This window comes from Peromyscus leucopus, chromosome 2 (assembly GCF_004664715.2).
Source record: "Peromyscus leucopus breed LL Stock chromosome 2, UCI_PerLeu_2.1, whole genome shotgun sequence".
Classification (NCBI taxonomy): domain Eukaryota; kingdom Metazoa; phylum Chordata; class Mammalia; order Rodentia; family Cricetidae; genus Peromyscus; species Peromyscus leucopus.
In genome coordinates, this window is record NC_051064.1 from 14523626 (window position 1) to 14537004 (window position 13379).

The 13379-nt window shown below is 39.5% G+C and overlaps 1 protein-coding gene across 1 annotated transcript; it reads left to right on the forward strand.

Moving 5' to 3' along the window:
• Positions 1-9151: 9151 nt before the first annotated feature.
• Positions 9152-9544, forward strand: LOC119087374 (eukaryotic translation initiation factor 6-like; the record flags this gene model as incomplete). The annotated part of the gene is made up of 1 exon (XM_037202332.1): positions 9152-9544. A coding segment is annotated over one exon (378 nt), but the record flags the coding sequence as incomplete, so codon positions are not given.
• Between the last annotated feature and the right edge of the window lie 3835 nt (positions 9545-13379).

Genomic DNA, 13379 nt, shown 5'->3' on the forward strand with positions numbered 1-13379 from the left:
CCTCTGCATGTCTTAAAAAATGATTTTAATGTCTATATTGGGGATATGGGCAGAAGGTGTCAGAGCAGGGCCATCTTAAGTTATTCTAAGTTTGACTAAAGTTCCATAAGTTTCTTCCTGGCCATGTGCCTTTGACTTCCCTTAGAAAATTTTCTCTAGAAAACACAATACTAACTTCTTATTCTGCCTTTATTAGCTGTAAATCTTCTCCAAGCCAGGAGCTACTTCCACCACCCAAGAATTGGTTTCTTAAGAATTTCCATCCATCTTCAGGAATGGTCATCATAAAGAAAGTACTCCATCTCTTAATGTTTGTTCCAGGAGGAGGTCTCAACTTTGATGGATGCCAAGTGACAAACACATAATTCCTGAGCATTTTAACCAACCTCTGTCTTCTGGTGGTTCTCAACTAGTGAATCTTTACCAGTGAAAAGAGCAATAAAAAATTGAAAAGAAAGTTTGTCCCTACTCACTGGGCTTCGTAATGCTGAAAGGAACCTCCCATGCTACAGGAGAAAATAAATCATCCTTCTCACTCAGCTGTGACACCTGCAACCTGAAACAGCTTGATCTTAGCTTTACATCACACACAAAAACCAATTCAAGATTCTATAATTTTTGTAGAAATTAAAAAGTTAGACTGACTAGATCAAGTATGCCTGAGGACATTTTGTTTTAGAACATTACCATACTTAGAAAGTAAAACTAAGAATTTGTTTACATTTAAATGGCATCTGACTTACTACAGTCAACAAGGCCTATGGCTTATACCTGGATTCTTTCCAGGCAGTCACTTTTTGAATCTTTCTTTTTTTTTTCTTATCCTCCCAGCAATGGTTTTATGTATGTATGTATGTATATATGTATGTATGTATTAAGAAAATTTTCCATTCATTTTACACACCAGTCAATGATCCCCCTCTTCCCACCTCCCACCTCCCCAGCCTCCCCCTCCCAACCCATCCCCTACTCTTCCCCAGAAGAAGGCAAGGCCTCCTATGGGGAGACACATCTGGTAGAGGCAAGTCCAAGCCCCTCCCCCTGCTTCAAGGCTGCATGAGGTGTCCCATCACAGGTAGTGGGCTCCAAAAAGTCCTTTCCTGAACCAGGGATGGATTCTGATCCTACCACCAGGGGGCCCCCAAGCAGATCAGGCTACACAATTATCTTGCCATGCAGAGGGCCTAGCCCAGTCCCATGCAGGCTCCACAGCCATTGATCCAACTTTCATGAGTTCCCTCTAGTTTGGTTTGGTCATCTCTGCAGGTTTTCCTATCATGATCTTGGTGCACTTGCTCATAGAATCCCTCTTCTCTCTCTCTCTGACTAGACTCCTGGAGCTCTGCCTGGTGTTTGACTGTGGATCTCTACAACTGCTTCCATTAGTTACTAGAGAAAAGCTCTGTGATGACAGTTAGGGTATTCACCCATCTGGTCACTGGGGTAAGCCAGTTAAGTTTAGGCACCCTTTCCACTATTTCTAGTAGTCTAAGCTGAGGTCATTCTTGGGGATTCCTGGGAACTTCCCTAGCCACCTGGTTTCTCTATATCCTCGTGATGTCTCCCTCTATCATGGTATCTCTTTCATTGCTTTCCCATTCCATCCCTGCTCCAGCTCAACCATCCCATTCCCTTATGTTCTCATCCCCCATCCTCTACCCTCCATTGCCTTCCCTCACGCCCAGTATACTCATGGAGATCCATTTATTTCCTTTTCCCAGGGCAATCCATGCATCCCTTTTTGGGTCCTCCTTGATAGCTAACCTCTAAAGCTGTAGGTTGTAGTCTGGTTATCCTTTGCTTTACAACAAGTACACTTTTTGAATCTTCAATATTTTCTAAGGTGCATGGATTTGGTCAGCCTTACAGGTTGGTGGTAGAAATTTTAAGAGATGGTACCCAGTGAAAGGTGTTCACTGTACTGGGGTATGTCCTTGAAGGACACAGCAGGGCTCTGGCCCCTTCTTCTTTCCCTCTTCTGCTACTTGATGGCAATCTGTTTTATTTCTGCCATGATGTTCCACAGTAGACTCACAGTATCAGGACCAACCAATAATGGATTGACACTTCCAAAGCAGCAAACCAAATAAAGAAAACAATATCTTTTTCTCTTCATTGGTTGATTGTCTCAACTATCTATTACAGTGGCTAGTGTAAGCAGTCAAAGAATATATAGGTAATAGTCTGACATTCAACTATAGTCAAGGAAACAGGAAAAACATTCTGTAGTAGATGGGAATATAAAAATCAATCTGGAAGGATATCAAGAAAACTGTCAACATTGATTTTCCTTAGAAAAAGAGAAGCAAGATTAAGCTCAGGAGACGCTGGCGGAAGGCTTTATTCTTGTTCTAATGCACTTACAGGTTAGAATGCTCCTTCATGCCTGTGTTCAGATATGGCCTATTAAAGTTTCTTGTAGCAAACATATTTGGGATATTATTATCTGCATGTCATTGTTACAGTGAGAATTAAAGTAGATAATGAGTGTGGATATTTATGCTTTTTATGACATGATAAATACTCCATAGTATAAATACATGTCAGTTACAAATACTCTGCAAAACAGTTAGCCACTGCTCTAAGATCATTTTTAATATTCACATTCTTTCTATTTTGTAATGATAAACATGATGTATTTCACTTATTTGTTATGATAAATCACACATTATAAACATTTAATTCAAGCTATTATGACTATGATGAATTTATAATAGCTATTGAAAATACAGAGTTAAAAATACTGCCATGTACTGAAACAGGTGTGGTGGCACAAGCCTGTAATCCATCCACTTGGACGGGGTGCTAAGGTGGAAGGACCGTGGGTCTGAGACAAGCCAGCATTACCCAGTCTGACCCTGTCTCATTAAAACAAAATACTGCCATTTACATGTGGTCCTCCAATCCTTCTAATGTAAAGAAGGGCCCTCACACTCTCACTGGCATCTGTATGACAAATGGGGTCTGGGGATACGTATGTGAGCCCAGTATTGAGAATAGCTAAAAGAAATCAATGTTTGTTAAATTAGTTTTAAGAAACAGTGAATGGCTACCAAATGCGTGATAACATACATACAAGTAACATTATACAGACTGAACAGGTTATATTTAGGAACATATATATGCATGCAATAACAGTTAGTGAAAAAAAGAGTCCATAAGTTTGAAGGAGAGCAGGAAGGGGTATATGGGAGGGTTTGGAGGGAGGTAAGGGAAGGCAGAAATGTGGTACTTAAATTATAATATTAAAAAATAAACACATTTTTAAAAAGACAAAAAAAACGTTAATAATAGCAAATACAGTAAAAGCCTCTGGTAACAAACTTTCTTTTTCTGGGGTAGAGAAAGTATGACTAGCATGAAATTCTTGGCTGTAACAGAAAAGCCATTGAACTTGAAATGTAAGAAGTTGAATGCAATTCCAAGGTCTTAAAGTAATAGTGCTTTCCTCAGAACAGAAACTGTCTTACCGTTACTATTACTATGGTGAAACACCATGACCAAAAGCAACTTGGGGAGGAAAGGGTTTATTCAGCTTCCACTTCCACATCACTGTTCATTGCCAAAGTCAGGACAGGAACTCAAACAGGGTCAGAACCTGGAGGCAGGAGCTGGTGCAGATGAGCACAATGCAGGTCATAGACAGGATGCTATTTACTGGCTTATCTCCCATGGCTTGTTCAACCTGCTTTCTTTTTGAACTCAGGACCACCTGCCCAGGGACAGCACCAAACACAATGGGCTAGCTCCCCTCCCCTATCAATTACCAACTTTAAAAAATGCCCTACAAGCTTGCCCACAGCCCAATCTTGTGGAGGCATTTTGTCATTTGAGATTTTCTCTTCTCAAATGACTTTATTTTGTGTCAATTTGACATAAAACTTTCCAGCATAGAAGCCACTACAACTGTCAATCCATACCTGTTTGTTTCTCCAGAAAACAGGCATTGCTACAAATCTTAGTGCATAAGAAAATGAATCAAGATAATTGTTTCAATTTTATAAGAAGTACAAAAAAAGAAGACATGATCCTTGCATTATTAGTGTTCGACAGGACAAAGGAAAGAATTCCTAGAGCAGCCAAAAAGAAAGCAAACGGGAGGGTAGGAAATAAATCATTTACCAGCTTCCTGGTATCATGGGAGAAACTATGTCACTTTCTAGGGAGGTGCTTCTTAAATCCTAGGTATCGTGAGACTCCTCCAGGGAGCTTTCAAACCATAGCCTGCTAGACCCTACTTTCACCTTGTAATTCACTAGGTTTAAGAGGAGTGAAGAATTTGTCTAATCACTTCCCAAATTCTAGGAACACTGTTGTAAAGACTACACTGAGACACAACAATCTAGAGCAGTGCTTCTCAACCTTCCTAAGGCTGCAACCCTTTAATACAGTTCCTCATGTTGTGGTGACCCCCAACCATAGAATTATTTTCATTGATGCTTCATAACTATAATTCTGCTACTGTTATGAATCATAATCTGTGCTCCCAGTGGTCTTAGAGGATTCCTGTGAAAGGGTTGTTTGACCCAAATGGATTGTGACCCCCAGGTTGAGAACCACTTTATATTCCGAAGCATGTCATTAATATCCACAGGCTTAGACGGTGAATCTTGTTGTGTGTCTGATGAAATCTACTTTACAAATTGTTGCAATTACAAAAAGCAATGAGCTTTCTCTGTTATTGATGCATATATTGCTAAATTTTGGCTTGCATTCCAAAAAAAAAAAACCCCACAATTTGAGATTACTTTGTGTTCTGATTAATACTGTTCTATAGGATTTTGATAACAAATTACAACAAGCAACAGAATTTGTTTTCTCAGCTGGACCTTGTACCACACTACAATCCCAACTATGTGGATGGCTAAGACAGGAGAGACACAACTCAAAGCTCATCAGGGGCTACAGAATGAGTATAATGTCAGCCTGGGAAATATAGAGAGAATTGAATCAAAATAAAAAAGTAAAAAGAGGATATGGTTACAGTTTAGTGATAAAGTGCTTTTCTTTTCTGCCCCTGACCCTAAATTTAATCAACAGCATTTTAAGACAAAGAAAGACAGAAGACACATACATACATACATATGTATCATGATAAATGATAGATGGATAGATAGATAGATAGATAGATAGATAGATAGATAGATAGATAGATAGATAGATATGTGGTAGTATTCTAATTGTACTGAAATGTGATTTTGATTGTATGTTAATAAATAAAGTTGCCCGGGGGTCAGAGCTATTAGAGCCATAGAAAGAGCATGGCGGTAGTGGCACACACCTTTAATCCCATAGATCTCTGTGTGTTCAGGGATACAGCCAGCATTGGAGACATATGCCTTTAAGACCTAGAGGGCTGTACATACAGACAGTGACGAGGCAGTCACGTGTTTGGGTTTACAACCAATAAGAAGGCAGAATGACTTTGAAACAACTGACACATAAGGAAATAGCTCTCTTTCGGGAAGCTGGGACATAGCAGCAGGAAGAGTGATATTTTAGCTCTGAGCTCTGACCTCTCGGCTTTCTCTTTTACATTGGTTCTGTGTTTCTTATTTAATAAGACTGTTGGTTACATCTACATAGATAGATGATAGATAGATAAAGAAAGGAAGGAATTTCTTTTCTCAGTATTAAAACTTAGAAAAATGAAAGCAATGTGTCAACAGGGTTAGTCCCCGCTCTGAATATGAGTCCATACTTTCCTTCGGAATTCTGGACACTGGCAATTATTCATGCTCTTTAGATTATACTTGCATCTCTGCCTCCAACAATACATAGCTTTTCTTTGGTTCTCTCTTCACCATGTAAAGAAAAAAAATGGTTGGATTTGGGGCCCACTGTCATCCAGAGTGAATTCAACTTTGCTTTATTAAGCTGTAAAAGGCATAATTTTACACGGAGACCTATTCTGAAACTCTGTGTGGATGTGAATTTAGAGGCTCATTCATCAACCCTGTGCATTCTCTGTTCCAATTGTCCAACTACTTGGTCATAATTGGTTATAAGTAGAAAAAAATTGAGTTCTTCCTCAGCCCTCAGAATGACTAGGAGAAATAGGACATACATAGTTGGGGTGACTATAAAGTTTCACCCACATAATTCTATCTATATACAAATCACTGCTTCTTTACTTCATTAATGCCATGATTGAAAAACCCTCTAAACAACTAAACTAGACAATCATGAGTGGATCAAGGCAGTCATTTTACTTTCCTCTCCACCACAGGTAAGTCATGCTATCCTAAGTACTAGGGAGCAAAAATTCCTATAAACATGAAATTAGTCCTTGTGCACTTCTTTCATGAAAAAAAAATTAAAATTTCTGACCCAAGAAAATTAGGGTTTATAAGTTATGGCATTAGGGTTTAAAAGTCTTAGGAAAGTTTCATGTGTTATAGCTCAACTATTAAAAATCTTCCAAGAAATACTCATTTGATGGTCACTGTGGATCAGCAAAAGATAAAACAGTACCAAATAGAACACAGACTCTCTCCTTTAGGATCCTGGCATTCAGGGGAGTACAGAATGCAAGAAGGACAACAGCAAAGAACCTTCTTGAACACAGACACAAATATGTAGAAGAGAGCTTAGAGTTACTTGGGAAAATGGACTAGGATAATGATGACACATGAGTTAAAAAGTGAGTAGTCAGGTGTCAGCTTCCTCTTGATTTAGTAACATCATTTTGAACTCTCTCTCTCTCTCTCTCTCTCTCTCTCTCTCTCTCTCTCTCTCTCTCTCGTGTGTGTGTGTGTGTGTGTGTGTGTGTGTGTGTGTGTGTGTGTGTGTGTATTTTTATCCCTCCCTCTTAGTTTCTATCCTCACTTTTTGTTGCCTCCTGGTCAGTTTGCTTAGCCACTTTACTCATCATCTTCTCGAATGTGTTATGTGGCCTCCAAAGCTCAGTCTCTCTCCTTTTTTTTCTATTCATTCCATTCAGCTCCATATTAATGATCTTCAATACAGGGCTCTCATGTAAATCTCTTCATTCTAGAGCTCTCCCCCAAATACTATTCATTTACCCAAAACCCTTTCTATCTTTACTTAGATGTTTTAATACTATCATAACAAATCTCATAAATCCACAAATAAACACATGGGTTTTCTCATAAAAACTCACTTTTCCTTTGGTGATCTTCATCTCAGTAAATGGAAGCCCTATTCTTAAAGTTGCTCAGACATTAACATCAGAATCATTTTTTCCCACTTATCTCCTTATCTGGATATTCCTATCCAATTGATAATTAAATATGATTCATTAGCCTCAAAACATATACAGAATCTGATGGACTTTTATCACAGCCATAGTGTTATCAGACAAACCCATCAGCTCATACTTGTATTGTGATAGAAGCCTCAATGGTTTCCTTGATTTTAGAATTGTCTCCTATTTAGCCTGTTTCAATGTACCAGAGTAACACTGTTAAATAAAATGAAGCCAGGTGTGGGGAGGGCTAATATGATTTTATACCACACAAAAGATAAAATCCAAAGATTTTTATATGAACCAGGGGATCCCTATATTGTGTTCTGCCCCTCCTGTTACATTTCTGCATGTATCACCCTATGTCATTTCTTTCTTTAATTTTTTATTACAGTTATTAGGAGTAGCATGTATGCCACAGCACAGATGTAGAAGTCATAGGGAAACATGTAGGAGTTGAATCTTTCCTTCCACCATGTAAATCTCGGAGATTTTACTCAGGTCAAGACAGAAAGAAAGGCCTATTCATCCTAGAGAGAGAGGGCACAAAAATCAAAGAAGTCTATCCAAACCCAAGTTGGTGAACTAATGATTTGCCAAGGCCTCTTATGGGAGCAGAGTAAATTGGAAGTGACTATACAGCTGTGAGTTTACCTGGATACTTTAAGGGTGTCTACAACACTGGAGATTCTGGCCTATAGCATGCATAGTTCAAGAGATAATATGGATAGCTTAAGAAAAGCTGAGCCTCCGAATATCACCCAAAGACCAGCAAGGATGGGTCTCTCTTCAGCATTTTGCTTTTACCTCTTGAACAACATCAAATGGGAAGAAGAGCCTCCTCAGGATCTCATAAAGACTGATGGGCTGATGGGGCCCTCAAAAGTGTCAAGAGCCTTGAGGGAATGTGAACAGGCTTGATCTTATGAGCATCTTGTATGAGTGATCACTTTTTATGGCACAAGAGGATCTCAGCAGTTGGAAGCGAAAGAATACCACAAAGTCACATCATGCAATAAACCTCACACAAGAGATTTATTAGGGAGAAACCCAGAATAGTTGCTATCTCTGAACAGGAAGAGAAACAGTAGTGGGATAGGCAGAGGGGCAGGCTTTTATAGGGTTTTCAGAGCATGTGCAATAAGCCAGAAGAAAAGTACAGAAGGGCAGGAAGTATTGCTTTGCTGGTAACACTGAACCATTGGGGAGGGAATTTACAAGGCTCAGAACTTGGGGTCAGGCCAGGGCAAGGTGGTTTTCCACTGACCTGTTACCCTACAATCACAGTTACTCTGATTCAGTCCAGTATTGAGTATTTATTGGGTGGGAGCTCCACCTCAACCCCTGGCACCCTGGTATCCCTATACTCAAAGAGCCTGGAATGTTCTGATGGAAGATCCACCTGAACTCCCCTCCACTATCTCTTTCCCTAAACCTACCCTTCAAAGCCTGCCAAACATAGCTCCTCCCTAAACCTGTCCCTTCAAAGCCTGCCAAACACAGCTCCTCCCTAGAGAGGCTCACGAGCACTCCCACATGGTATATAAGCTGCATCCCAGAAAACAGAGAAGTGGTTCTTCTGGTCTCTCATCCCCAACTCCTCTATGAGGGGCCAGGAATCACCTGAGCTTTTCCAATTCAGTCTGATTTGGTTTAATTTGAATTGCTGCATCAGTAGAGAGGCCTATCAGGGTGCAAAAGCTTATCAGGTATGACAGAGGAAACATCTGTGGATAAAAGGGGAAAGGTGAAATATTTTACCAGTGATATGGTTGTAATTCAATAGAAGCACAAGCTATTATAACAGGTCTTCACATAAAAACAAAGGATATGAAGGAGTCAAAATGTAAAAACCTCAGTAACTAAAGATAGAATAAGTATTCATTATGCAATATAATTCCATGTATTTTGAACCTGCATAGGAAAGCCTTTTGCATGATTTGAAAAACTGACCAGGTGTTAGTAGGAAGCTACTGTGTCTTCAGTAATCAAAGAGGTCTGGTGCACCCTAAGACTTCAATCGAGGACCAGGACGAGCTGTCCTCTCTTCTTCAGGTTCCCCTTGTGGCAGGCACTGTGAACCGAGGGAGCGAGGTGATTGCTGCTGGGATGGTAGTGAATGATTGGTGTGCTTTCTGTGGTCTGGACACAACCAGCACAAAGCTGTCAGTGGTGGAGAGCGTCTTCAAGCCAAATGAGGCCAAGCCTAGTACCATCGCCACCAGCATGCGGGATTCCCTCATTGACAGCCTCACACGAGTCACCTTCCATGCTGTTGTGTGGGCTCCTGCCTCTGGACTTTGGCTCATTTTTCATGCCTGAGCTAGTCTGTAATAAATACTAGCAGCAGGGCATGGCAGAGCTCCCCGGAGCTGAATAGTTGAGTACCCAACCCTTCTTCACCTGTGCCATCTCTTGACTATTGCTACAGAAAAGCCTGCCGTGTCATGCTGGCTTTTGTGGCTCCTGGATGGAAGTCTGCTGTCTTGTGCCCCGCCCCATTAAAGGATGCCTCCGACAAAGAAAGAAAGAAAGAAAGAAAGAAAGAAAGAAAGAAAGAAAGAAAGAAAGAAAGAAAGAAAGAAAGAAAGGAAGAAAGAAAGAGAAAAGAACTCTGGATACATTGTTGTGGGGAGAGACAAATAAGTGTCAGTTCACCTCAGACAACTGACAGCAGACCAAATAATGACTCCACTAAAATTCAATATGGAAAACTTAAAAGTAACCTACTAAGGTTACTTACAAAAGTAAGTGTGATGACTTACTTACAGGATCATGAACAACTCAAAGGCCACACCAGCCTGCATAACAACTCAAAAAAATCTGCATTTTCTAGAGCTCCCTGAATGACTTGGTAACAGCTCTATGGGTTAGAGTCCTCCCCAGCAGTCATTATCGATTTTGTAATCACAGGGATTGGCCTTGTAAATCTTATTAGTTTCAAGAACTTACTTTTGAGTTGTTTGTTTGCTTCCTGAGCTTTAAGGGTAGAATGTTTCATTTCATGGGAAATTGCTATACAACCATCATTAGCATACCAAAAGCTCTTTTTTTCTTAAATTCATGTGTGGATGATATTTGTAGGTGAGGTATTTTGGAGGTTGTCAGGATTATAATAAGCCATGAAGGTGACCTCTAGACTATCATGAGTGACTTTATGGAGAATAAAAGAGACCCAAGCTAGCTTTCTTGCTTTATCTCAAATATAAAGTCCTGGGCCATGTTTTGACACAGGGGGAAAATATCAAAACAAAAACCAGCTCTCACCAGATGCAGGTGTCATTCTCTTAGACTTCCCAATCTTTAGAACCATGGTCCAATTATAACATAAATTCTTTATAAATTACAATGTTTTCAGTCATTTTCTTATATAGCAAAAATTAATGAACTAAGACATGTCTCATTATTATTTTCCATGGTCTTCTGTTAGCTTCAAAATCAAAACACAGTTATTTTGGAAATTGGCAAGCATGCCTTCCATGGCTTGGGAGCACTAGATACAAATCCATGTTCTCCATCAAAACTTATTTTAGAAGTCCCAGTTCTCTGTCCTTTCAATAGGAGTGGTTAAGTCAGGACATTCAGGAACAAACAGAAGATGAGACAAAAATGTCCTAAGACTGAACATTTTAAGTTCTTTGCCTCAAAATTGATTTCACTTTTCCAGATTTAGCTTCCCACCTTTTAAAGTTCTTTCTAACATACTTTCCACCATTCCACTGATACAGAAGAAACATTTTCTGTTCTTTTTAAGTACAGTTCTTAATGAAAGTAGCAACTCTTTCCCTGCAAGTGTGATTAATGCCTGCATCCCTAGCAGCCTTCTGTTTAATTTCCAAGGAGCAAATGAGCATTTCCATGACATCCTTAATTTCTTATTATGCAAAGGAAGTACTGTGTGTGTGTGTGTGTGTGTGTGTGTCTATCTCTCTGTGTCTGTCTGTCTGACTTCCTAAAGTAAAACTTTCAGGAATATTATCGTAACAAGAAAAACTAAAGAAGACTTTTCATTGATGTTAATAACATTATCTTTCATTATTTAAAGCCAATATTTTATGATTATATTCTTGCCAGTGGAATAGGTACATCCAGAAATAAATCCAAAAGGCCTTTGTTTTTCTTATTCTCAACAAGTTCTTCCTTCTCAACCACCCATGGCTCTCAGCATTTGCTCTATTCCTATTCTGCATATTTGCATATGTGTGCTTACACATACATATCTTTGGAGGATTTTTCCCATAAATAAGTCATCTTTACAACATACTCTGCACTTTGTGTTTTTCAATTTAGCATCTTGAAAATTCTCCTTTGTAGGTGCACACAGGGTAACCTCATTCTCTGCAAGGACTGTTTATTATTCTGAAGTATAAATAACTGGACCTTGTTTGCTTTCTGAGACTTCACACTGCCACTGCAATTTCCCACTGAAAACCTGCTTTCTCCAGTGGATCTCAGTCTTGCCTTCTCTTACTACTGCCTTTCCAATACACTAAGCACCAGGGTTGGCCTTAGAAAGGTATTTTCTTTTTATTAATTTTTTTGCTTTATTACACATCTGTCCATGTATATAGATGAAGTCTGTGATACCTGAAGCATAAGGTCAATAAAAACTCCATATTTTTAATACAATTCATTCTTAAGTTTCAGATTTGTAAATAAAGACACCAATATAATGATAATATTCTTTAACATTTCATTTATAAATTACCATTGATTAAAAGAGTTTTGTTCCTGTATGCTTCATAGAGTCATGAATGTAGCATTAATCTTAAAAGTTCTTATTAATAAAATCAAACCTGAGGCCAGTTATTTGGGGTGAACACTGGAAGATCAGAGAGCCAGAACAAGCCACAGCTACCTCACCTCGCCGGATCTTCAGCTGGTCTTGCTTCTTCAGACTGGAGGCCTCTGAGTCCTCATCCAGAATGGGTCTCAGCTGAATGCTTAACCAGGCCAAAATGCTTCTAGTTTCTGGTCCTCATGCCTTATATACCTTTCTGCTTTCTACCATCACTCCCTGGGATTAAAGGCTTGCTTTCTGAGATTAAAGTATGAGTCACCATGCCTGGCTGTTTCCAATGTAGCCTTGAACTCACAGAGATCCAGAGGGATTTCTACCTCTGAAATGCTAGGATTAAAGGTGTGAGTGCCACCATTTTCTAGCCTTTGTATCTAGTGGATATTCTGTCTCTGACCCCAGATAAGTTTATTAGGGTGCACAATATTTGGGGGAACACAATACCACCACACATGAACAATACATTTTGTCTAGTGTTTAAATTTTCACATTTTGTAAAACTCTGAAGTATCACTTCATACTCAAAGCAGACTAATTTTTCATTTTGGGAGAACTTGTTTCAGGAATATCTTTGATTTTGGATGTCTGTCCTTAGAAAGATAGAAAATTATCATACTTCAAAGTTAGTGAGTGAAGTACAAGAAACAGAGAAAATTAATGATTCATAATGAAACACTTACCTCATTTCTCCTTTCAGTCCACAATTTCTTTTCATAACGCAAGTTGGAAAAAAAGTTCTGCACTGAAAGGCATCTTCATATTATAGTCAATACGCCAGAGCTGTGCACCGAAGCTGGAGTAGAGCAGCAGGCTATGTACTATTTCTACAACGATGCAGAATAACATCAGATGAGTCACCAGCCAAGAACTAACGACCTTAGTATCATAACTCCACAGAGAGCAAAAGACAGACACTAGAGGTAGACTGTTTCATTATTCCAGCCCTAGCTTTGCTAAGAATCACACTGACATAACAAACATATACTTAGAATCTTGCCATATTCCTTAGGAATATGAATTATGTTTCATTGACTTATTTCCAAGAAACTTCTGGCCAGTACTAAAAACACGAGTATACTTCTTTTATTATATTCATTTCCCCTTTCCTTCTGTCTGTATTCTGTCTGCTAACATATGCTTTCTCATCTTCAACATTGTTATCATTTGGAGCTGGGTAAGTCTCTCTCATGGAGCTGTCATAAAAGGTGAGGAGTACCTCCATCCTCTGTCCATAAGAAGCCCGTAGCTCGCCGGGCGTTGGTGGCGCACGCCTTTAATCCCAGCACTCGGGAGGCAGAGCCAGGCGGATCTCTGTGAGTTCGAGGCCAGCCTGGGCTACCAAGTGAGCTCCAGGAAAGGCGCAAAGCCACACAG